Source organism: Centruroides vittatus, unplaced genomic scaffold, assembly GCF_030686945.1.
Source record: "Centruroides vittatus isolate TY-2023 unplaced genomic scaffold, ASM3068694v2 scaffold_384, whole genome shotgun sequence".
Classification (NCBI taxonomy): domain Eukaryota; kingdom Metazoa; phylum Arthropoda; class Arachnida; order Scorpiones; family Buthidae; genus Centruroides; species Centruroides vittatus.
The window spans coordinates 498,474-524,310 of NW_027122705.1; the positions used below are offsets into that span (position 1 = coordinate 498,474).

At 34.5% G+C, this 25,837-nt stretch overlaps 2 protein-coding genes across 6 annotated transcripts in view; one reads left to right on the top strand and one right to left on the bottom strand.

Annotated features, from left to right (window-relative positions):
* Positions 1-5,519, top strand: part of LOC136988681 (tRNA wybutosine-synthesizing protein 4-like) — a 36,378-nt gene extending 30,859 nt beyond the window's left edge. For both annotated transcript variants that reach the window (XM_067286601.1, XM_067286602.1), the window contains 3 exons: positions 20-198; positions 4,464-4,596; positions 5,237-5,519. In XM_067286601.1, coding sequence (XP_067142702.1) covers positions 20-198; positions 4,464-4,596; positions 5,237-5,398 — 474 coding nt within the window. In that variant the 3' untranslated portion in view covers positions 5,399-5,519. The remainder of the gene's footprint in view (positions 1-19; positions 199-4,463; positions 4,597-5,236) is intronic.
* A 3,200-nt stretch (positions 5,520-8,719) lies between these two features.
* Positions 8,720-24,516, bottom strand: LOC136988697 (sprouty-related, EVH1 domain-containing protein 2-like). Of its 4 annotated transcripts, XM_067286635.1 has the most exons (7): positions 24,447-24,516; positions 17,051-17,111; positions 16,676-16,741; positions 11,676-11,850; positions 11,373-11,541; positions 10,609-10,658; positions 8,720-10,539 (listed from the first exon to the last, which is right to left on the bottom strand). In XM_067286635.1, the coding sequence occupies exons 4-7, from the start codon at positions 11,814-11,816 to the stop codon at positions 9,643-9,645; spliced, it is 1,257 nt and encodes a 418-aa protein (XP_067142736.1). In that variant the 5' UTR covers positions 11,817-11,850; positions 16,676-16,741; positions 17,051-17,111; positions 24,447-24,516; the 3' UTR covers positions 8,720-9,642. The 4 variants fall into 4 exon arrangements, with proteins under 4 accessions (XP_067142736.1, XP_067142735.1, XP_067142738.1 ...); XM_067286634.1 differs by lacking the exons at positions 16,676-16,741; positions 17,051-17,111; positions 24,447-24,516 and adding an exon at positions 12,310-12,777; XM_067286637.1 differs by lacking the exons at positions 16,676-16,741; positions 17,051-17,111; positions 24,447-24,516 and adding an exon at positions 11,946-12,298.
* Positions 24,517-25,837: the final 1,321 nt, after the last annotated feature.

Below are 25,837 nucleotides of genomic sequence, written 5' to 3' on the forward strand. Positions count from 1 at the left end.
GGTTATCTCCAAATTTCAGGTGGAAAATTGCCGGCACTTTCCCGAACCCAGGCATTCTCATTCGGCGGTTGCTTGGAATTTCGGCGTCCTCGTCTCCTGCGGTCTCGGTCGGAACGATCGACCTCTGAATTCGGTTTTCTTTTTAGATTTAGAATTTCTGTCTTGGAGGGAGCTGCAGCTCGTTGGACTTTTGCCAAGGTTTGTACAATGTCTACCGTATTCAGAATTTATTATTTAAAATAATAAATTTCAAAATCAAAAAGAATAAAAAATCAAACAACTTATTGGAATTCCATTTAAACATGTTGTAATGTCAGAATTTTAAAAGGATATTTCAATAAGTTGTTCAATTTTTTACTTGTTTTGAATTTCACTCCACAGTGGCCATTTAAAGCGATCTAAAATGTTAGCAGTATAATTTAATTTAAAGCACAGTAACTTAAGATTGTGCATATTTGTGATAAACTTCAGTAATTATAATGGTATCATAAGTTTGCATTGAAGTTTAGAGTCGATAAAAGTGCTTATTTCTGGAAACCAAAGCAAAAACTTGAATAGAAATGTTTTTGCTCTTGCATTAGAACATCCTCAGTTAATTCAAATATAGAACTATCTATTGCCCAAGTTGAAGGGTTCATCCATCAACTGCTGGTTTTCTTTAAGCAAAGCTTATATTTATCCAAGACGGATGACTAACTTTTAAGAACTTAAGCCACGGCATTAGACCATGATCCCATAAACTGCATAATGGTGAAAGTGAAAAGCCTTAGACGGGGACAAAAAAATCCAGCAACAAGTTGCGTAAAATTCCCGGCGAAAATTATATATGTTTAAGAAACACATTAGCAAAGGTGTGCACCATCTTTTATGAGATTTTATTTAAAAATAACTTTTGTATTATTAATTATATTATAAAGTTTTTGAAACAAATACCTTTATTGTTTGGTAAATTAAAAATCTGTACAAGTAAAAAAAGGTGAATAATTTGGAAGTTTTTGACATATTAAGAGGTGGGTTGTATCTCCCAAACCAAGATTTTCCTGAAAATTTCTAGAAACGTTTCCTTTAATACACAAACGCCCCTGCAAAATTTCAGAGTTTTGACAAAAGGAACAGGTGTGATTAAGCTTGAAAGTGGGTGAAAAAACCTTGCCCCCCCACATGTACACGCTAATATCCATACATGGAGAAAAAACTTCAATTTTTTTTTTTGCATTTCTTGACATTTCAAAGTCCCGAGTCGAAAGAAATTTTGGGGATCAGTTTTTGACTGATTTGCCATACTTTCCCTCTGTTACATAATAACTGGAAAAAGCAAAAGCTACCATCTTTTTAAAATTCATATCCCCCAAAAAGGGCAGTTGCTCCCAGATCACTTACCAGGTTAAAATTGTACGAGCCAGACTGGTCACTTGGGTATTTGTTGGAAAATTCTTATGCTCCTACCATCACCATTGAGTGAATGTTACATATTCTTATTTGCTTTTTAAACTGTAAATCTTATTACTCCATTAATAATAGAGGTAATTGAGGACCTTAGAAAAGTCAAGTATGAACCAACTGATACAATTACCATTCTTGTAATCAAGAACTGTAATTGTATTGTTACAAGAACTTGTTTCTCTCTATAATAATAGATATGCTAGAAACATAGTTTGCATTAGAATGAGTGGGGTTAGACACATACAAGGTAATAACAGATTGACTTGACTTTAGTGTTATCAAATTCTTATTTTGTTTGGAACAGCACCTGTTATTGGCAGGACATTGGAGTCTTTGAGTAATGGAACCAAGGCAGGCATTTGAATTATAAGCTTATGCAGAAAAAATAATGATTTTTATTATGTGGGCTCCACTTAGAGAATTTTACAGAAATGCATTAAGAAACGTGTGATCTCTGTTAGTAGGAATTTTCAACTGGAAAAGATGTAAAGATGTGCTTGTTTAATGGAAAAATTAATTGGTAGGCAGCAGTTGAATAATACTTTCATCATGATGGTGGAACAATTTATATTCACTTTGTTTCTCACTACTAATCACCCACCATAGTGAAGGATATTACAACAGTGCTCTACTTTGATGACAGTGAAGTACATTGAGAATGGCAATCAATCAGATATAGAAAGGTTCCCCACATTGTTTCTTTCAGTAAGAAAAATGAAGTGTGTAGAGGAAATATTAATTGAAGAAGTCGGAAAAGATTATTTTATACATTTTAGTAAGCATTTGGATATTACCAATCTAATCCACTATTGTTGGATTTTTTTGTCATAAAATTCTTTATATAATGCAGATGAGTTCAGCTTATAATAAAAATGTAACCTTTTTAATGTAGTTTGTTGATCCACTTAATTTGTTCAAATTCTACATACATGTGTATGCTATCATAAATGCATTCAACAATATGAAACAGGAACGAATATGTGAGGGACCATAGTCCTGGCTCGTTAATTAAGTCAGACGATGCACTAGAACCTTGTAAACACATTTAACATACAAGGACGACACCGACTCAATCATCAACCACAAGGTCTACCATCTCTACCAGTCCACGGGATAGCTTCTTCTCTTCTCCTCGCCCAAAATTCCTCTTTCCTCCCGAAAACACTATCTATTGGCACCTGCACTGGCCCGCTTCAGGAAATATTTTGTTTTTATAAGGGATGAAGGTGTTGGAACGCGACAAAATGACTTCGTGGATAAACATTAGAAAGAAAACTCAAAACTATTGACGACACCATTATGTATTCCATTAAAGAGCAGTTTGTTTTGTTTTACTTTTGCTCTTTCTGCCTTGTGGGCACTAAGATGGTCTTTTTCCATTATCCACACCCTTAATGAGGCAACTGAGTTGTGAAAGACAGGACCTATCATATCCAGGTAGATTGCTCATGAAAAATTCCTAGAGTTTTTTGACTGACCAGATTCAATTCTGGGTCCTCAGAATGGTAGGCCAAACCATATTGGCCATTGAGTAAATGGCTATAACAACCATCTACTTTATTAACTGGCTCATAAGCTTATGCCTGTTTTTCCTAGACCAGTGGATCCTAACTTGTGTTCTGCAGAATTGTATAGTTATGCAATAAAATTAGTCTTTCGGCATTTTAGAAACGTTTTATCAAGGTGAAAGGGTTATGTTGGTTTTTACAATTTTTATAATTAATTCAACACTTTTACTAAAACTTATGTAAATGGAAACCATACAGAATATTAATTTATTATAAAAAATTTATTCACAAAGTTAGGAGAAACAATGTCTTTGCATTTTGTCCTTTTTAACACTACAGGAACACAACGGTTTGAACTCTGCCATACGATCTTTTAATTGAGGGTTCTCGTATGCCTCAATATGCAAAAATGTTTAAAAATTCCAGGGCAATGGCGGGATGAGGCATTTAATCTGAAAAAGTGAAATATCTCCAAAATGACATGTTGGAGAGAGAAATGTTGAAAATAAAATGTTTATTTTGACGATGGAAGGGTAACGGGTGTATTTACGGGTGTATTTTGAGGATGTTTTCTAGGTGATGTCAAGGTCAATTTGTTATTTTCAAATAAAAACCTATATTTTTTGTTGTGGCAGTTGAATCTATGCTAACTTTTGCCTGAAAGGTTTTTCTGTTTATCACTTACTTTTGAAGTTTAAATTTTAAAAGAAGGCTAATAAAATTTCTTTTTTTCAAAGTAAAAACTAATACTTTTATTAGTAATACATAAAAATTCAATTTTAATGAATAAATTAACCTAACAAGTATTCGAAACGATGACCTTAAACCTCGATATATTTCTAATAGTTCAAGAAAAGATTGGCGATGAGCTAAAAGGGTTTCTTTGGGAATTTTTTCGCAAGCATTCATTTGTGCATGTTTTCTGGGGTGGTAGATACTGTACATCTTTGTATACCTCTCCTTTAAGATATTCCCGGAGAAAAGTTGAGTGGTGTTAAATCGAGTGATTTAGCGGGCCAAGACACCGGACTACCACGTCATATCCTATGACTATGACTAATATAGGTTTTTATTTAAAAATAAAAGTTGACCTTGATATGTCCTTGAAAATGCAATAAAAAATATAGAAGGGTAACAGATTTACTTCTATGTCTTCAATACAAACACATTTTATTTTAAACATTTACATCCAAGTACTTCCTTTTAGAAATATTTTACCTTTTCAGGTTAAATGTTTCATCCCATATATTAATTAATAAAAAATAAATTTTATTTACTTTTTATAATTAAAAATTCCAGGGCATGGCACAGACGTTTTGCATATCAGCCGAGTAGCCTCAAATAAGAACTCCTCTGTAAAGACTATTGTATTGTACTACTGAGGTGTTAAAAAGGACAAAACATGAAGACATTTATTGTTTCTTCCAATTTTGTGAATATATTTTATATATCAATGACAGCCTGGTCATTTTATTTATTTATTTATTCAATTATTATGTTTTTTATTGTTAGATATTCTCATACATCTCATATCTGGAAAGAGAAGTTGTTACTGTTGGGAGGAGTGAACATTTTCTCGGAATTGTCTCCCGGAGTGGCCGTGGTGGACCTTCTTTCCCTAAACGTACGCGAACTGAGACTTCCGGTAAGTTTTAATTAAATGTTAGCAATTTAAGCAGAACTGAAAATTGCATATTGTCACACACGGTAAGTTACTTTGGTGCTGTTTCATAAAAGCATAATTTGTTGCAGTTTCCGGAAGAGTGAATCTAACCTATAGCTGCTTTCACACAATCCAGGTGTTTGCCCATTTGGGTATTTATCTGGACAGGCAGTGCCCGTATGTTGTTTTCAGACGGCATTTAGATTTCATCCAGGTGTCTCTCCGACAGAGAATTATCTTCTTTCCTCATTGAAAGTGAGCAATCTCTGGTTCCAATACAATAGATAACATGCATAAGAAAAATGATGATCAACAGAGAAATTTGTATGACATCTCCACATTTTATTACTTCCAAAATAAAATTTTTAGTAAGTCTACAGTGGTAGGTGGAGCATCATTCACTTTCAGTACAGGGGGTAATTAATAGTTGTGTTTGCTAGAGAATAAATTGTTAGGGACAAGCAATATTAAGGGAACTGAATTTGTTTTAATTGACACTCAAGATGATCGAGACACTTGCTGCTCCAAGGAATCCTAGCAGATTCAGATGTGATCTCAGAATTATTTTAGAAACAATGAATTTTTTATATTGTTGGAGCATTGACAATCTCTTTTATTTCAGATTCAAGATCCGGAGAATCCAGTTCTCTTGCACAAACACGTCAGCGAACTGGTTGAAGAAACTGGAGAAATCGTCGTACTGGGTGGCGGAGGAAACTGCTTCTCTTTTGGGACCCATCTGAACAACGGTCCAATTATTCTTCCCATAGAACAATTTTTATGAGTTAATTTTGAAGGGACCAACAAATTATTCTGTTTTGTAACATTAGGAGAAACATTACTTGAATCATCTCATTGATTTCATCACCAATTGTACATTCAATAAAGAAATTCTCAAAAAGTAAGTTCGTTTATCACATTAACATGAAAATTCATTGAGGATCCCTCAGGGGTAGAATCAAGAATAGTTATGGTACTGTACTCTTAGTTAATAATTCTTGAAAACTCACTAGTTTATGATCAATACAAATTTTTAGAAAGGAAAGCATATAAAACAATTTTGTTCTAGTTGTGAGCACAGAATATATTCTATCATCAATAATATGAGAAGGTACAAACAATATATTGCAAATTAATCTTAATATTTGAAAATTTAAAGTTTCTTAGCTTTCAAACTACAGAGTTTTATAAGATTAGAATTGTCATAATTAATGTTAAGTTTGCACTGCCGAGAATAACGATTTAGATTTGGCCAAAACATTTACATTGGGCTTGGTATTATCCCATGAATTTTTGCATTTTAACACTAAAATGTTCTTAGTTTTGAAAATGGATTTGCAGACGAAATGTTAATTTTTGATGTCATTTCTACACAGGCTTGCTACTTTTAATAATTCTCTTCCAAGTTGTCTTATCTCTTGATCATTCTTCCTTTGACTTTTCTCTAATGTCTTCTTTCACACCTATCTTCAACCTGCACTTTGGCCTTTACTTTCCAAAAAACTCTGTTATGTGCCACTTAACGTATGGAGGTGCCATAAGATTATAATAGAGCTGAGAAATTCATGTTCACCTGTACCTTTTTCTATGTGTAGATGCAAATATATATTACATATAACTTATAATACTGTACACTATAACATTCACTTAACATCATATTTCTCGAAACACACTTCCGTCATTAAAGTGCATACCTGTAGTTGGTCTCTTGCACGACAGTTTATAGTGCTTCAATTAACATAGTAGGTTTATTCTACTGAGAGAGTCAATGATTTTCTTCAATCAGTAATAGTCATTTTATAATTTAGAGAAAACTGGAATAAAATGACTAAAAATAGTGTTAAAATTTTCCAGATTATCTTATAAAATAAATTAATTACCAGACTCTAGATATAAATGGGAAGACCATGTAGAGAGAATGCAGAAAAAGTCTCAAAAGTGGGAAGTTTGATATCATCCAACCGGTAAGAGAGAGGCAGGTCATAAGTGTCAGATAGACAAATTTTGAACAGCATCTTGCCCAAATCAGTTTTACAGATGAATTTTCTTGATGTGAGGTGTTAACACTGTTACATGGCCTGCCTTTGCTCGATACTAACTTACCAGGTCTGCCAGATGACATATAAGATCTGACACAGCAAGATTAAATTGTCTATTGATGCTACAACTCTAAAACCCAAGTTGCAAAGTGGCAGGTAGATGTTTTACTACCTCATCCGTCCAGTTGGTCAGTTTATGAGATTATAAAACTCTCCCAATGTAATATAGGTTATCTAAACTACAATGATACATGTGAAGTGTGTAAGTTGAAAGTTAAAAATGTCCTGAGAGACTCTCCTTCACTACGGTCTCAAGTTATGGAGTCCGATCTAGAAATGTCAAGTCTCTTCCCACACTACTCTGTCGCTCCATTTTGGGTTGGCCGACTACTCGACGATCGAAAAGGTTTCTTACTAGTGCCCTCGACGAAAAAATTAGTGTTGCACCTTACATGTTGACCATCACTAATCTGGAATCTTTGGGACCTGTAGAGTGCTGGATTACCAATGGTTAGGTTACAATAGACAACCCAACCATCTCAGCTTATCTTTAAAATATCCTGTAAATTAGTACAAGTTGGTTAATAAAGAAAAACAAACACAAATGAAAATTCTTGTCAAATTATAATACATTTGGCAACATTGAGCACTCCTAAATTTGGAATTACATTAGCCAAAATTAGTAGACCTGGATATGTGATGCCAGATTAGTGATGATTGACCTGTATATGCATTTTTGAAGACATCCAATTTCTTTCCATTGTCATCCTTATGAATCGTTTATGGAAATCATCATTAAGCAGAAATCTGAATATCACTGTCACCACCGCATCTTTCTGTATTGCTATCTATTGTTAGTGGTAACACAGAACACTTGTATACACATTTTAGTATTATAAATGTACTTAAAATCGATAACAGGTGAGAGATTTGACCTCAAGAATAGGGTGTTGAGGGTCACTCAAAGCCAATTTGAGTTTGCAACAACCTGCAAAATTCTATAGAAGATTGCAAATTGGTGTTGTCATTTAACTCCCTACCAAAATTTTTTGCACAAGATCAGTCTTTGACCAGGGTTTTCTCTTACATGTAACACCTTCAGTAGTGTGGCAAAACTTTAGTTTTGCCACACTACTGAAGATTTTGGAGGTTTTGTATGCATTTCTAGAAGAAACGTTCCCGAAAAATGGCCGCCGTTTAGAGGTGTCCGAAGAAAGAGTTAACACAATACACATTTTATGTTTTATTAATTAATTAAAACAGAAAAAAACAGACAAATGATCGATGCAAATTTACAGTTTTTATAACCACAAATTTCAATAAATTGATGAGTCTAAATTTTTTAGTATTTTCTATGATGTAACAACGTGACGATAGCTGCCAAGATTTAAATCTTGTACAATTTCCACATCTTGTTTAACAATAATTACGTCGAAGGGAAGCTGAATAACATCGAAATCGACTAAATTTGTAGCTGGTTTTCTTTTGGAATTTTACACTCGAAACCCGTGTAAAAAAAGTTGGATTTTTTGGGTCCTGGTACGTAGAATAAACAAAAGATTTTTTTAAAAAATTTCTCGACGTACAAGTTTGTACTTTTATTTGTTTATTTTTTTTGCATAAGGCACAATACTTTCAACTCGTAAGTACTTTTTTCCATTTTTAAAATAGGACGAAACTTAAAAAAAATATACAAACAAATGCAAGGTCTCGTGTTTAAGTTGCAATTTTTTAAGTGTTTAGAACTATTCTGGGTATTTTTGGACCATTTTTATGAGTTCTAGCACCCTAAGTTTTCTTGTATTTTTTAATTTTTTTTCTTCTTAAATTTTGATTCTAACCTAACGATTTCACGTTTCTTCATTACGACATTCGTAAAAATGCGATTTGGCTTCATCAAAATGTCATTTTCGAGCTTCAAAAAATTGATTTTGAATGGAATAATTTAAAAGTAAGGGTGCCAAAATCCGGAATGTGCCCAACTTTAACCATAGAAGTAGCAATTTGGCAAAGTAAACAAGCCAGTAGCAAGGAATCTCCATGGCTAACGCAGCAAGAATCCATCATGAATCCCACAATTTACCGAAAATTTTGCCAAAAAGATAGAAATAATCCTGCATAAAATTCATTTTGGAACGTTTTCTTCCGAAGATTTTAGCCACGGATTCCGGATTTTGGAGATTTCAACAGAGGGACTTTCAGGAGAAATCTCGTAACAATTGGCCATGATGCTCATGGGCAAAGTTATTTTTTTTACCGTGATTATTCTGTATATTCTAGAGCTGTAAATATACAGCCGAACCCGTAAAACCATAAACTATGCAATAAATAAATGCTATGACTAGTTTAAAATTAAAAGGGGTGTGTAAAATTATGGGTGACGATGATTAAAAATAATGCAATTAAGGACAGCGGAATGAACGATGAGTTGTGTGCTCGATTTTTAATAAATAAGCGAATAAATTAAATCACGTGACGAGCCTTTATAACGCTTTGCAATGTGGGTAAACTGCACCTTAATGATGAAACAAAGTTGGTGTAAACAGAAATTTTGCCCCCTATTGCGGTTTTTGTACTATGAATTGTGCTAACTCAAACCTGGAATTTTAGGCTGCTTAACTTAAGATTGATTTGAACGCAAGTGTGGGCAAACACTTGAAATTATTCACGTGTAAAAAGGTGGGAAATATACGAAAGGGGGAGCCGATCAAGAGATACAGATCTAACATAAGGCCTTGATACATAACCTTTCTTTGGGGCCTTCAACGATTGAGCCGAACACTCGCAATGCAACAAAGTTCGTTAAAAAAAGGGGGCAAGAATTAAAATTACCCCCCGCAGAAGATGGAATTTCGTGTTTCCAAATGCAAAACTAAAGATAAAATGAATACGAACCTGTAAAAAATTCTTTGGTTATCGTTCAATCTAAACCTTTCTTCGAGGACAAAACGTGGAAGGTTTTAATAATCAGGCACTACATCGTTCGGTACTACATGGCCTCGTGTCTACCCCCGCACACGCCATAACTGGAGCAGCAAGAATGGCAGGCACGAAGAGGCAAATAGCACCACAAACAAGGTACGAAAATGGAAAGGAGCGTCAAACCAATCCAGTGTCTGTGGCAGTGTTGATCCGATCCGTTGCATGAACACGGATGATGATGATTGAAGTCCCCCTCCGCATCAGAAAGACAGTGATATAGCATACACTGAGCACAAGATATGCAGGTGCTTGTACTGATACAAGCTAGCACCTCGTCGGGGGCGTACTCGCAGCTACCCCTTTGGTTCTCCTCTTCGCTGAACATCTCCAAACAGTGTCGACACTGTAAGCGGGTCAGCGGCGAATGGAGTTCTCTTTGGCATTCTTTCTTCTTTTTGGTGGGTAGCAGAGGGGGTTGAGTGGTGATCACTTGCAAATGGTGCTTTGTAATACTGCTCAACGTGTCCTGCTTATGAGGCTTAAGCGAATCCATGACGGGATAGGAGTACTCGTGCTCCATCCTACCCTTATCTTTGGCAAATTGAACGTAGGAGTAAGATTCCCCCGACATCACCTCGATCTTATCGATGTCGGGATTGACATAGGCTTTGTCTTTAGTCCACAGTTCCTCGTTAGTTACTCTCGAGGGTGCCTCCCCGGTTTGAGAATTGTTTTCGTTACTGACGTCACTGCTGCTCACCCCGTTGCCGGTGCATATGGATGGGATGAAATGCATGCGATGATGAGGATGATGATGATAATTTGAACGAGAGCGAGCGTACGGAGACGAGGAAGACGACGTGGCATCTTTGGGTACGTTAAGTGCCGTCGAAGAGGGACAACCGACCACACCACTGCCGTTACTGGACGACGAAGAACGTGAATCGACTGGTAAGTCTAGAGTCTACGAAGAGATTTAACATAAAAGCATCATTTAACATAGTAACATACGAGAAATATATGACATAATTACCATAAACACTTCTTCGTCCTTGTAGTGATTATGGAGGTAATCACCCGTTCCTGCAAAGAGGCAAACAATAAATTTTATACTGCTTCAAGTTTAAGGACAAAGTAAGAATACAAAGAAACAGGTTTAACATAAACAGGGGCATTTGTAAATGACACGATCTATGTAAAATATCCTACGTCAAGAGAAAAGCATTAAGAAGGTACTGTACATAGAATAAGGATTGGATTAAGGGATAAAGTAACGAAACATACGGATGATCTGCCAAGGGATGCCTCTCGAGAGGACTTTCTATAGGAAATGGGACTGTTTAGGTGTTGGACACGTGAAGATCCATGGGAAACGCGCCTATTTAGGAGCATGTCCACGCAAAGTAAACCCGAAAAACTCCACACGGTCAGCACGTTGGTCGGGCGCAAACCCGCGACTAACTACGTTCTTTGGTTTCATCCGCTCGGCCACCGGTTTTCGAAGGGCCGAAACACCAAAATTCGTTATGTTGCGAATTTTTAGAGTTTTAAGTCTCCAAACATCGTAAACTGTTTCGTACGTCCACATTCTAAATTTAGGCCTTAAAATGCGGAGCAAACGTGTCGACTACTTCGATTTCGGATCACCAGATGGCGATGCGAGCGGGCCGTAACTGAATGAACGGAAAGGAGGTCACACCACGCGGCGCGCTGATCAATGAAAGGAGGGAGAAAACGACTCACGCGCCATCCGGCGCCATAAAAAAAAACGAAAAAACACAATTGAACGTCACTTACCGTCCGTAATATCGTCGATGGCCGACCTAACCACTTTATCAAAGGCTCGTGCATCGGCAGCCGTCTGGAAAGTCAGACCGAATTTCTTGTCACCGCTCCTCCAGTGGTGAAAGGTGGGCATCACTTTGTTATACTGAAAGTCCCTGTTGATGCTGCAGCACAGCACGACCTGCAAACACCGAAAAAATCATTCCCGAACGGCAGCGGAAGGACCAGATGGTGCGCGTCCGGATCTGGACCCGTTTCTATATTTGGAATGCAGACTAAACAGGGTGCGGGTCAACGTCCCCCCCTTTCACTTACCGTTTGATCCGTGATCCTCCGACCGTAGATGACGTATTCGCGTCGACTGGACTCGTCCACGTTCCTCTTGCCCACGCATACGTTGCTGAGTCCACCAGTGCCCATGGGCACCCATCCTCCGGACGAATCGTCCCTGGCCATGACCTGAGCTCTGACACGAACCAAATAGGTAGCACTGCAACACAAAACCTCACCCTCAGACACACGAATAATTTACACTCCCCGGCAATAGAACCCCCCAATTATGAAACCGGCAACTGTACTCCACACCTATACACTAGAGGTGTTTATGGCAATCGGATCGTGGTGTGACGTATTTCTACCCCCCCGCAACCAGTCACTCGCATTAATTCGAGGGAGGACCCACCCACCGACGAATTTTATAGAAAAATCCCGATTTAACGCACGCAACGACCGGTAAACCCATTCGAGTCGAGTGCATTCATTGAGGAGTGGTGTCGTAATGGAGCCAATCTCCAGCATCCGGATGTGGTTTCGGTACCACCCCAGCTAACTCGTACTACGATTTAACGCATTTAGAAGCTTTCGAAGGGGGGTTTAAACCGTTACGTCAGTAGCGTAACTTGCGTAACCCATTCCACACGCTACTATAGTAACAAATGGGTGTACTTACTCATCAACATTACCGTCCGTCATTATTCTGTCGATAGATATTCATTTTTAGAGGTTAAACTGTTTAATAAGCGTTTAGTAAGAAGCTAGTGTGATACGACTGCACTTCCTCGTCTCAACTCCACTAAAAATGAAAACTTTGTCGGCCTGCTGCCACTTCCTGTAATACTACTCCGCCGACGTTAAGTAGTTCCTACGTCACCCCCTCTTTACCACCCATTTTGGGGTCCTGACCCCGTCCCCCCGCTTCCGGGGCTTATCGAAAACGGTCACGTGCCGGGTTGACCCGACAATTAAGCACGTGAGACGTGATTTTCTTAATTGTTAATTCGCCCTATTGCGCATGACTAGTAAAGACAAAATGGCGGCAAAGTTCTTCACTCGATTAATAAAACCCAAAAGGAATTTTAAAAAAAAATTTACACACAAAAAAAAGCAGAAATTTACTATTGTATTTTTCGTGTTTCTGCCCCTGTTACGTCATCTTTTCGGTGTTTTCGACCATGGCCGACGGCCTGTATATATTTAATATTTTTTAAAATAATTTTAAAAAAAACATATATATATTATATATTCCCTTAAAAGTGTGATTAATTCGGCGCGGAATGGGGAATATTTTCGCGATTTTATACCCTATTTTAGGGGGTTTACACGCGAAATATTCTATAACCTTCGTCAATCATCGATTGAAAGTGGAACGAATCCAAAGAAGGTAAAGGGATCGAGTAAGGTAAGTGTGGGAATTAAATAGGCCTCTTGCGTTTCGCACACGGGCCACCCTAAATCACAATACAACTGTTTTAAGGTAGAAGGAACAACACACGCCCGAATTTCTGGATAAAAAGCCCAGTTAATGGGCCAAAGACCTTCTAAATGCCCCAATAGCAACACAGGGTTTATGAGTAAACTTTAGGGTTTATAAGCTAAAAAATTAAATTATAACTTTAATTATACGTTAAGACAAGTAGTTTATCTAATATTTTAGGGATATTTTCCCGTTAACCTCCTGTATAGGTCCCTACCCGCAATTGTATGCTTAGGGAATTTATAAGTGATAAAAAGTCCTACAAAGATCCTTCGAAACTTAATTTTTTAACTTAATAAATAGGATTCGTATCAATTTAGGGTAATGTTTCCTTATAAAAGAGGTTGATAGAAGGCTTAAACGTCCCCTTGTTGATGCCATTTATGTCTCTACAAAGGGGGTTTTTTTCCTTGTTATGAAGATTTTATAGAAGGTTTAAGGATCTCCTTAGATGTTTTATAGAAAATTTAAGTGTCTTCTTATTAAAAGGCCTTCTAGAAGATGTAAACATTTCACTACGGGGGGTTTAAGTCCCTGTAAAACCCTCTATAAGAAGGTATTTACAGGGCATAAACGTCTCCTTACAAAATTTTTTATACAAAATCCATATCCTTATAGAGAGTTTTTTAGAGTAAATATTTTTTAAAATAAGGTTTTAAAGGGTATTTTTAATTACAGAAGGTTGAATTTTTTTAATTTAGGGCCCTAATTAAGAATTTTAAAGCCAATTTTAAAGCTAAAATTTCATTACAAGAGGGGTCGTTAGAAAGTTTTATGCATAAAAAATGCTTAAATAACATGGAAATTTTAAGACGAATTATACATAAATTGAATTTAGATACCCTAAAATCCCTAACTGGAGCGTAATTTTTATGAAAATAATAAGGATTTAAGCATAAAAATTGAGTTTAAATCAATTCAGCTTAATGACAATTAAGGGGCAGTATGAGAATTTAAGATTAATTTTAACTTATTAATCGCAATTAATTTTAATCATAGTAAAAAGTATTATAATTCGGAAATAAATTATTAAAATTAACAAAATTAAATTTAGAATTTAGGCCCTAATCGAGTAATACAGTTACACAATTAAAGAAAATGAATTTATCCCCGTTTTTCTGAAGCATAGAACCATAAATATGATAACTAATTAGTTAAATTGCAATTAAGCATAGTTAATAATTGATCATAATTAAAACGTTTTAATAATTTATTAATTTTCTCATAAAAAACCCATTTAAATAGTCACCTTAAGTCGTCACTTAGCGTAAGTTACTGACTTGCAATGTATACAGTTACGTTACATATGTTGTAGAAAGTTTCGTTAATTATACTGTAGTATGAGTACACTATAATTACGTTATGAGAAGTGTAGAAAGTTACATTAGTTGTGGTGTAGCAAAGTTACATTACCAGGAACGTAGTAAGTTACCTTACTCGTAGCGTGGAAAAATCATGAAAATACTGGCAACGGATTATGAAGGCCCCTTCGATAGAATTAATAAGGAGAAACTTTAGTTTCAAGTTTCGTAAGAAATTTCCACTAGAAAATATAGATCAGTGGGAAAAAATAAGTAGGTTACACTACGAGTTAATATTTTAAGCCATTCACTAAATGTAAGCCACGTTTGGTGTAGCGAGACGCGTTACTCATAGTGTAGCGAGCCATGTTACTTATGTATAGCGAGACACGTTACTTATCGTGTAGCGAGCCATGTTACCTATAGCGTAGAGAGTCATGGTATAGCGAGCCACGTTACTTATGTGTTGCGAGACACACTACTTATGATGTAACGAGACACTTATGTGTAGCGAGACACGTTACTTATGTATAGCGAGACGTGTTACTCATGGTGTAACAAGCCACGTTACTTATCGTGTAGCGAGCCATGTTACCTATAGTGTAGAGTCATGGTATAGCGAGCTACGTTACTAGTAATATAGAATGTTACGAATACTTTTAGTTTTAAATATTCTCTTACGGTAAACCTTCTCCACTTACAACAACGAGCTTTTCTATACCTCAAAACCTCAAAATGTGTAATGTAACTTCGTTACAAAATGGATATGTATTTTCGTTCATAATTTCTAGATTTTTATATTATATACTTTAATTTTTATACACAATAAACTGTATACCGAAGTTTCTTTATACGTCTACAACGTAAAAAAATATATAAAATAAAGTACGGACACTAACTTCTACCTTATTTCATACGACTGGACTCTCGTAAGAAGTCAAAATTTACGCCGTTATCATCTCTGTAACTATAAAACTGGATACAATCCAACATAACAGTGAAGTTCCTTCTATAGGAACAGTTACGCTCTCGTAGAAAGAACATTACAACACGTCGATTCTTACGGTTTTGGCATCCGAAACAATGCTAAAAATATCGAAAAATTACTCAATACGTTACGCTAAAACACGCAACTAACGATTTAAATGTTACGCTACAATTTCTCTGCGTGTATTTTGTCACAAAACATTTAAAAAATGTATTTTTCTTTTTCTTTTTTTTTTTAAAAAGAAACGACTAGTTTTACGTTTTCATTCTTTAATTCCTGATTTACAACTTCCCGTTTTTATGAATGGAGTTACAAGAACACGAGCCGCGCGCGACTGCTTTCCTCATTCAAAGAGCATTTCATTCACGCCTACCATTCATAAAACTTAAATCGCCTTTTTACTATTCATAACCAAGCCGATTGTACGAACGGACCAATAGTAACGCTTCATTTCGTAATCAACTTATGAATGAACGTTCATTCATTTCACTCGATTGTTGAAACTGAGTAATTTTTTTAAACCAACGAACGTGCACATTCGTTTGATTATTGAAATCGAGTGATTTTTTTTTCGAATGAATGAACGTGCACGTTTTCGATTGTTGAAATCGAGTATTTTCTGTTTCTAGCCACGTAAAACTTCATTCATAAGTAATATTTTTTATGAATGAACGATATCTACGCGTAATTTTAACGTTATTTCGATGCAGGGAAAGTGTAAATAATTAAAAAGGTAATCGAATGAAAGTATGAATGAATGATTTAAAGGTAAAAATACTACGATTTACGGTTATAAAATATATTTTTACAAGCTTTTCTCGCTTCCGTACTAATGTGCCACATGCTATAATCGTAAAAGGAAGCGAAAATGTAGTTGTAGTAAGCTTCAATTTTGTTTGATTGATAGGAAAAACAGTAACGTACGAGCATAAAAATCCAATTCTACGTCTACTATAGACATTATTTAGTAGTTTTATACTCAAATTTTGAGTCTCAACGTGGTCTTACTTAAGAAATTTAAACAGATTTCGAATATGTTCCTATCCATTTTAAAACGTTAATAATTCTAAAAATTTATAGAATTTACATCCAAAAACACAACTTTAACAGTTTTTTCGAAGAAAACTCGTATATTTTAACAGTTTAATCGAATAAAAACCTTGAATTTAGTCGTATTTTGGAGTTAAATTTTACTATTTCGACTTGATTTTTATCAATATTTTTACATTTTATAATAATATATATATATATTTAAAAAATACAAATTTCTTACTTGTTCAATTAGAGCCGTTTGCAGCCTTCTTTATTCGATTTAGTGGTTGATATAAACCGTTGAAAACTGTAAAAAAAATGCAAAAAATTCTATTATTATAATAAAATTTAATTGCTTCTTTTATTCTTAGCATCCTAAAAACGTCTTAAAACACACTTTTATCATCGGTAACATCAAAGTTTTTGAGTTTTTGACGAGTAAACGTGTTCATTTTTAAGTTTTCATGTTTAATTTAGGTTGAAAAATACGTTTCCTGAACATAATTTTATGTTAATATAATTTTTCGAGAGGAATTAAAGCTCTAGAACATTATATTTTGTTATTTTTAAAAGAAATTTTGGTATTTTTTTGATCTTACATAATTCAAATTCTTACTTTTATACGACGGCGATCCACTTTCTTTAGCTCCTACCACAGAAATTTTTGCTGTTTTTTTCTATTTTTATACGGAAAATTAAATAAAACAGCATTAAGAAATTAAATATAAAGGTATTTTAAGTAATATTAATTCATTTATCATGTCCTTTTACTATGTTTCACCATCGTTTTATCTCTCATACTTTTACTGATCTTAGTAGAAAACAAGTGGAAATTTCTTCAAATATTCAAAAATCTACTATAAAAATAAGAGTAAAAAGCAAAAATTTAAAATATTTTCATTGTTTTTCAGAAGAATTTTCTATTATTTCGGTAAAATCAGCAGGAAAAAAAAAAAAACGTTAAATAGCATGTTAAATGTACAATTTTATTTGCCAGAAATGCAAAATTTACGATGGATCTTTTTCAGTAACAGTTTAATTATAATGTAATTTCAGTAAATAAGATTCATAGAATTAATTTTTCTAGAATAATTTAAATCTAGAATTAAGTTAGCTATATATCAGAGGTTTCGTTAAGATATCTGTAACTAGCGTACAGTGGATCCAGGCTGGACCTAAGCTATAATATAGTATATAACAGGCCTTTCCCTTCTAACAAATAACGATACGTAAAAATGTAGGCCCTAAGTTGCAGCATGTTTAGCATATGAGCAAATCTTGATCGGAATACCGATTTTTATACAAATTTAACCATGAAATTATAGAATAATTATCTTAAATATTTTCTAGAATCGAAAGGATCCATCGCTTTATAAAAAGTACAGATTTAGATAGAATTATTCGCAGAGTTTATTGATAAAATCTTAATTTATTTAATTGATTTTGGTGACTTAAGAGTACAATTTTGTGTTTAAGATCATAGATTTTCTCGTAGAAGGTCACATTTTCTTCATATTTATAGCTTAAAGTTACAGATAAAGTCGGTTCCATACAGCCAAACATCCATTGAAAAAGCACAGAAGACAAATTTCATTGTTGGCACTCTTCCATTACTATTGTTGATTATATTTTTGTATCAGTAATTCATGAATGAACCGCGTACACGTAGATTTATGTTACGAGTAAAGTAACTTTTATAACATCGAAACTCATTCATTTCTAAAAAATTCTATTTTTTTTATGACATGAGAAACATTCCACTTTTTTCACGTGTAAGTCGTACAAATTTCGTAATGTTTACGTTCATTAATGACGTTTAATTGATGAACTTGTGCTACGAACGAATAATTGTTTAAACAGTAAATTTATTGATAATAAGGGGAGTTTTGAGATTTATTTTTGCGGTAATTTATAAGCTACTGTTCTTATGCTAATCATCTTCACTTCGCCCATATTTATGCTATTCACCTTTATGTTTCTCATATTCATGCTCTTCTTTATGATATGCACCTTCATACCATTCACATTCATGCTCTTATTTACGCTGTCCATATTCATACTCTTCTTCACACCTTCACCTTTAAGTCGTTGAAATTCGTCCATTAAAATGAACCCAGGACCTGTAAAAAGCTGCAGGATGACATCCATGTAAACGTGGCCTGTTACCGTACCACATTCGAACACGTGCAGCGACATGAGACCCTATCATGACACCACCCTTGTCTCCTCCATCTCCAGAACGATGACATTCGATGATGTGGGCAGGATTATAACGTGTCTCCAGGTCTTTCTTTCCTCTTATTTATCCAAAAAAAATCTGGTTAAAAAGTGAAAATACGTCAAATATATTTCATATATTGTGACGTTTTATAAGTATAATAATTGAAAAATCCTTAATTTCGTCTCTTTTTACGTGTTAAACATCCTTTTATTCACTGAAGTGCTGTTGTAGATTGTCGTATCGTGCATTGTTACAAGTAAAATACACCAGTTACTGTATGATATGCTATACATAAGGTCTTATATTCTTATTCTTTAGCTAAAATTTGATAATTGAGGAGGTGAAAACACATCTACAGTATGTTTTTCTAATCTTTTTCCTTTGCTTTCTATGCTAAAGCTTAAGTAGAAGCTGTAATATTCAACGTTACGGACTCATTTGTGACGACTTTTAACAATTAAGAATGTTTACAAACGTTGAAAATTGCATCGAACAGGTGCATACATTTTGAGAATTTCCAGTAAGTAGGCTTTCCGAGATTAAAATTGAGACTGTAAACGTTAAAAATAACATCTAAGTAGCTTTTTAAGGCTGAAAACGTCTAGTAAATTGATTTAAAAACGTTGAAAATGCATTAAACAGCTCTATTAACATTGAATTTTTCCATTAAAGAGGAATGGAAATGTTGAAAATTGCATCTAAGTGGCTTTTCAAAACTGAAGACTGTCATTAAATTAGTTCACAAACGTTAGTGAGTCTGCTTAATGGATTTTCAAAGTTGAAAATTGTCAGAATAGAAACGTTGAAAACTAAATTAGATACATATACAAACGTCAAAAATTGACATTAATTAGGACGCCGAGTTAAAATGAGTGATTTCATTCATAAAAATGAAAGAATTTTTACGCTAAAAATCCACTTTGAAGTCGATCAAGTTGAAGATTTCGTATTAAGTAAAGACGAAAATCATCCTTGCTGATTAAAATTGCGTGTAATTAATTGAAAGATTAGTATAAGAATAAAATATTCTTGCGATACAAACTGCCAAAAATCAAATTTGTACCCAAAAATTAGTAGAAAAACCTTCCAAAGTATGAGTTTTTATTCATTTATTCTGCTTAAAGATGAAGTGTTTGATCGCGACTGACTTTGATCGTGGTTTAGAACAGGATTTAAATCGGGAACAGGAAGTGAGGTCATGATCAATTCTCGAAATATCTCCCTCCGTACGAGATAAATAAACATTTTAGAAATAAAATGGAGAAAGAAAAGCGAGACTTTCGAGTTGCAGAATGAATGACAAAGTCATGAATGAAGTCATTCACGTAGTAATTTGATATCCATTCAATTGGTTGGTATAGTAAAATAAAAACGAATTTTAGAAATTAATTAACTATAAACCAGTCAAAAGGAAAATCGGGTTATGTTTTTCGTTCCTCTAAGTCTATAAACGTTGAAAACTTTCTTTTAAAACGTTGAAAATTGCTTGACAAACGTCGTAAACTGTCACTACACAGGTCTACAAACGTTGAAAATCTCACTAAATAGGTCTAAAAATGTTTAAGATGGTTATTAAATAGCTCTATAATCTTGAAAACAGTCACTAAACTGGTTTAAAAACGTTGAAAACCCGTATTAAACAGAACTATAAAGGTTGAAAATCGCCCTAGGCAGGTTTATAAATGTTGAAAACGGCAATTAAATTAATGTGTAGTGTTGAAAATAGTCACTGTATAAGTCTGTATCATCGAAAACTACGATCTAGCTGTTGAAATCCAATTAAACGGATATACTGACGTTGAAAACAGGAACAAGTTTACTGTCATTACAGGTATAAATGCATAAATGTAGTACAACACATCCCATACTCAGGCAGGCAACACACTAAGTTAGACGTGATATAAATCACACGTGTTAATGTATACGTGTAAAAAGTTGACGAATACGTAACAGTAAAGAAGCTTTAACGTGAAATAAACGTAAATTTAAATAAAACATGTATAAATTTTACGGTATAAATGAATGAGGTGAATGAATTCTACACGTTTCTATACTGTACATATACTTTTATTTTATACTGATTTTTACAGAAAATTAAGGCATTTTTAAAATATATTTAGTGTATTACTATACAGAAAAGACGGATTACTATAAATAACAGTATAGGAGGAGATAAATATACAGTAAGAAAGAGGAATGCTTCAGCATAAGTACAGTACAGTATAGCGTGATAAATACGGCATAATTCACAAGAATAAACTATTAAAACAACTCCAAAACGTGTATTTTTAATGAAAATTAATGCATTTTTTCAGAATTCTCTATAAAATTCCTTAAATAATTGAATTTTTTCTTATCTTTTTAAACCCATTTTCCTAATAAAATGCTGTTTGTAAGCAGTAAAAATAGAGCATTATTCTATAAGACCGTGTTGAAAAATCAGGAAAAATTCATTAAAAACAAAATCTAGACCCCGTTCTTGTATAAAATCTCCAAAAATTGGGAAAAATTCGAGTGAACTTTATATAAAAGTCAAATCTCCATGCCATTTCGAACGAGTTTGTAACTTTTCTAGTGCTGATCCTTATTTCATAAATGAGAAAAATTGTGGTTATGTTCTATAAAAAAAAAATACGAAAAATCAAAATTATTTGCTTGAATTTCGTTACATTTAAGACACTAAATTATGAAAAAAATTCGACATAAAAGGCAAATTAAATTACGTTTCTGTAAGTAAAAGTAGAGCTTAAAGTAAATTTTTACAGAAAAATTATGTAGAATTAATTAAAATTTTGTTAAAAACATAAAATTAAATAAGTAAATTTTATAAAAAATTAAATTTTTCTTGGTAAAAATGCAGAATTAGCGTTGAAAAGAGCCTAAGAAAATCGCAAAATTACAAAGAAATAGAGCGATTCTTTGTGGAAAATTCGAATAAAATCGTAAAAATTTTAAAAATTAATTAATTAAATTGCAATTTTAATTAAATTCAAATTAAAAAAATTACGTAAAATTGCGAGTTTTTAAGATATAAATCACAATTATCCCCCCCAAAAAATCACAGAAAAATCACAATTACACAGTGCAAGATGTGGAAGGAAAGAAGTAAAATTTACAAAATAATGGAAGAAATTTTCTAATTTTTACAAAAAAGGAGAAAAATTTCACGAGAAAAACGAAGAAAAACGCAAAATCAGTATGAAATTTAACAGTTTTTTCCCAGGAAAAAAAATCAAATAAAATCAAATGGATGACGATAATGACTAAAGAAGAGAATGATAGAAAGTTAGGTTGGGAGGACCTCATTAAGGGTGCAATTTTATATCAATATTCGAGTGAAAATTAGGGTTTTAAGCCCCTTAAAGGGGCGAAAATACTCCATAAATTCCAAAATTCCACGAAATGTAAGTGTGATATTGCGTAGGCCTACGAAATTCAGGTAGCAGGAGGATGTGATTTTTGGCTGTAATGGGTACAAATTAGGGGTTCTGTAGTGAAATTTAGCAGGTATGAGGCTCTAAAGTATTAAAATGAATGATTTTATGAGGTTTACAGCAAGTAAGGGTCGAAAAAACCGACAATTTAAGCATAGTTTTTCCGTTTAAAAAAACATAAAATTGAGGGGTAAATTTTATAAAAATACAGGAAATTTAGTTTGAATTTTTTGGTATTTTTTTTTAAAATAAAAAAAAAATTAAGTAAATAAATAAATAAACAAGAAGACGAGATGTGGCGGAAGGATACGACGAGGAAGAGGAGAGAACGGCGGTTGACGTGACTCCACCTCCTCGCACACACCCGGATGTAACAGGAGCTCGGTAATCTGCTATGTCATTGGTTAATTTTCTTTCAATTTTTTGAATTTAAAAATTTAAAAAATGACGTAAACATTTCGATTTTTAATTAAGAACGATGAAGATGATGATGAATTATGCGATGACGATGCCTATAAACTTCGATTATCCGTGACGATGAGGCTAGAATAGCTTTAATTAGCGAAAAATTAATCAAGTTTTATCATCCCCCCTATATTTTTTAAGGAATAATTAAGCTGGGAGGGCTAAAATTCAAAAAATCTAAGGAGTTATCGGGGGTTTAGACGAAGAAATTAGGAAAAAATCGCACACACGGGGCCAAATTCTGCGTAAATTTAAGGTTTAGGATCCCCAAAAAAGCCTTAAGATAAACCGAAATTTGAATGTGAGTAGATTAATTTAAGGTTTGTTCAACTAAAAATAACACGCAAAATCAGAAAATTGTGATTATTTCACGCAACAGTTGCACGAAACTGCTTAAATGTTTTAAATTAAGGCTCTTAAATTGATAGAAGGCCATTAAAATGCCTCATAAGGCATCAGAATAGCCTAATGATGCTGAGATCTAAGCATTTAAGGAGTGGAAATCCTGAAAAATTTTGAATTTTTTAAAGAAAAATAACGAAAATATAAGGGGTCGTTGTCTATTTTATCCTTTAAAATTATCCTGTAGATACTTTCTACATAATTTTTAGCGAAAAAAATAACTTCAAAATATGAATTTAAACCGTTGAAAACCCTAAGTTAAGGAGGAAATTTGAAAATTTTTTTTAATAAAAAAAAATGTAAAATTACTTGTGAAATTCACTTCAAAATGGAGAAAATTCCCTGCGTCGAAAACAAAATTTGTTATATTGCAAAATATAGGTCAAGGTCTGACATTAACGGATGTATGTAGCGAGTATTTGGTTATTTCGGACGGACTATAAGAGTAAAAGTGCTAAATTTCATGCTAATAATGCAAAATTTATTAATTTTTTCAGAAAAATAATGATTCTAATTCCATCAAATCAAAAAATTCTTCGCGAAATCTTCAAAATTTGGCACGAAAACAGTGAAATTTGCGGAAGAAGAGACGTTGCAAAGTGGGATAAGGTCAAGGAAACCTTCCAAAAAACGAGAAAAATCGACTTAAAAAAGTATTTAAAATGGTTTTTAAGGATCTGGACGATTAGGGAAGGGGAAAAAGTAAGGATTTCTTCCCAAAACTTTAAAAAAAAAAATTAAGGAAGATCGAGTCAATAAACGAGATCAATGGCAAGTAAACGAGGAACCAGGTCGAACGGCCTTTCCCATTCACGAGTAGGAAGTGAATGGAGTTAGTTCGGCACCGTATCACCAGAGGGAAGCAGTTACAAGTGGCACGAGCGATCAATGAAAATGAGTTCATTCACAGAATCTGTTGATTCACTCTTTACAGCAGGGGGAGGAAAATTCGAATATTCTTCGGGCTTGGCCGGATTTTGGCCGTTAATGGCGCCGGAAAGGGTCACGCAATTGGCTACGAAAGCCCCGAAAAATCGGAATAAAAAATAAAAAAATAGTTATAATAATAAGAGGAGGAATTTTGGGGATGTCTGTAGGCGGTGGGAGGGGTAGGCAGGGGGGAAGCGGCGGTTTTAAGCGCGTGGAGGGTGCTGCAGGCCCCCCGGCCGAGCGGAAGCTGCGGTGTGAGCGTGTGTGTTGCCCTTTGATATTTCGTTTATAAAGGTCGATGTTACTAAAAATAGAAACAGGCAGTCGTGCCCGATAGATGGCGCTGCGAGGGAGGTAGGTCGGTGGCGAGGAAATGACGTCACATAGGGGACGAGGGGTTAATATCCGCTATTATTAATGGTCCGGAAGGTCAAGGTCGGGTTGCACCGGGCGGTTTGGGGTGTGGCCCACCCGCTGCCGAAAAGCGAGCGCGGGCCCACCCGCCCGACGGGGGATGTCGGGGCGGGGGGAGGAAAAAAAAACGACAAACGGCCTCTTACCTGGTGATGTTGTCGAATGTTCGTCCCGTTGCGGACTGCACCGTTCCGGACCCGACACACACACACAACCTTTGCAAGAGAACGACGTAAGTGTTTCCATGGTAACCGCTCCTCCACGTGACTGGCGTGACGTCAGTGGCGGGAGACTCCGTTTGCTCAATTGACCTTTCGAACACGCTGCGTCGAAAGGTCAAAAGGTATGCCGATGCCGAATTTCTATGCCGATTCATCTTACGCTTTCTAAATAATTAATTTCCAGCGATGATGACGATGACGGTGATGATGATACGCCATCACTTACGGATCGGAGATGAATGGGATGGCCGGAAGAAGATAATCTACGTCCCTCCGTGAACGAAAAAAATAGGAATTATGGGTTTAAAATTTAAATTTATTTCTTTACAATTTAGAAAAAAGAAAACGTTTTCGGGTCAGCAGAAAACGTAATTTATTGGAATTTTTGTGCATTTAAACGTGTAAAAATGCACTTTCGATCCGTTAAAATGTCAAAATTACTTACTCTGACGTGAAAAAAAATCGAAATATTTTAAAAATTTATTTAAAAAAAGAAATAAAACTGAAATATAAATACAATTGTGTGATTTTCATTATCTTGTAGCATCCTCACGAGGCAAATTAATTGTACGAAATGAATGCCGTCTGAACACACAACTGTTAAGGTAGTTCGGGTGTATAACGTGTTAAGGTTAACAGGGTGCTGCAAAAGGAAACGTTTTAAGCCCTGTAAGAGTGCTTCTACACCCCATTCAAGTGTGATTTTATTCAATAATTTCTGAGATTGTATCTCGGAAATTATTGAATAAAATCACACTTGAATGGGGTGTAGAAGCACTCTTACAGGGCTTAAAACGTTTCCTTTTATACAGGGAGTCACAAATGGCCACTTTATGTACGATTTTAGAGTCGTGTTTGAGCCATCTTCAGGCGCTCTTGATTTATTAAATGGCAGTTTCTGAGCCAAAGTATAGCCACAAATGACTAGTTTGAGTGCCATTTTTGGGGGAATTTAACAGACATCCAGTAATTGGTATACATTTATGCTATTAAAGTAATATTAAAAGTGTACTGTATATAATATTGTGTATTAGTAGAACACATTTATTATATAAAGAATTGTGTTCCTTGCATTTTGATGCCATAGCAGCACTAATAATTAATACTGTAATAGCGCTTACTGGCATTATGTGGGGCAACGTTAGTAGTTTTTAGTAATATTGTAGTGGGGCAGCACTAATAATTATTATTAGTGTATATTAGCACTTCATGATACCGATTTGATACAATTAATAAGCATAAATGTGAATTTTCTGTTAAAATATCAATACAAGTACGCATAAACTGCATGTGCAATCATCATCTCCCTCTTCTTC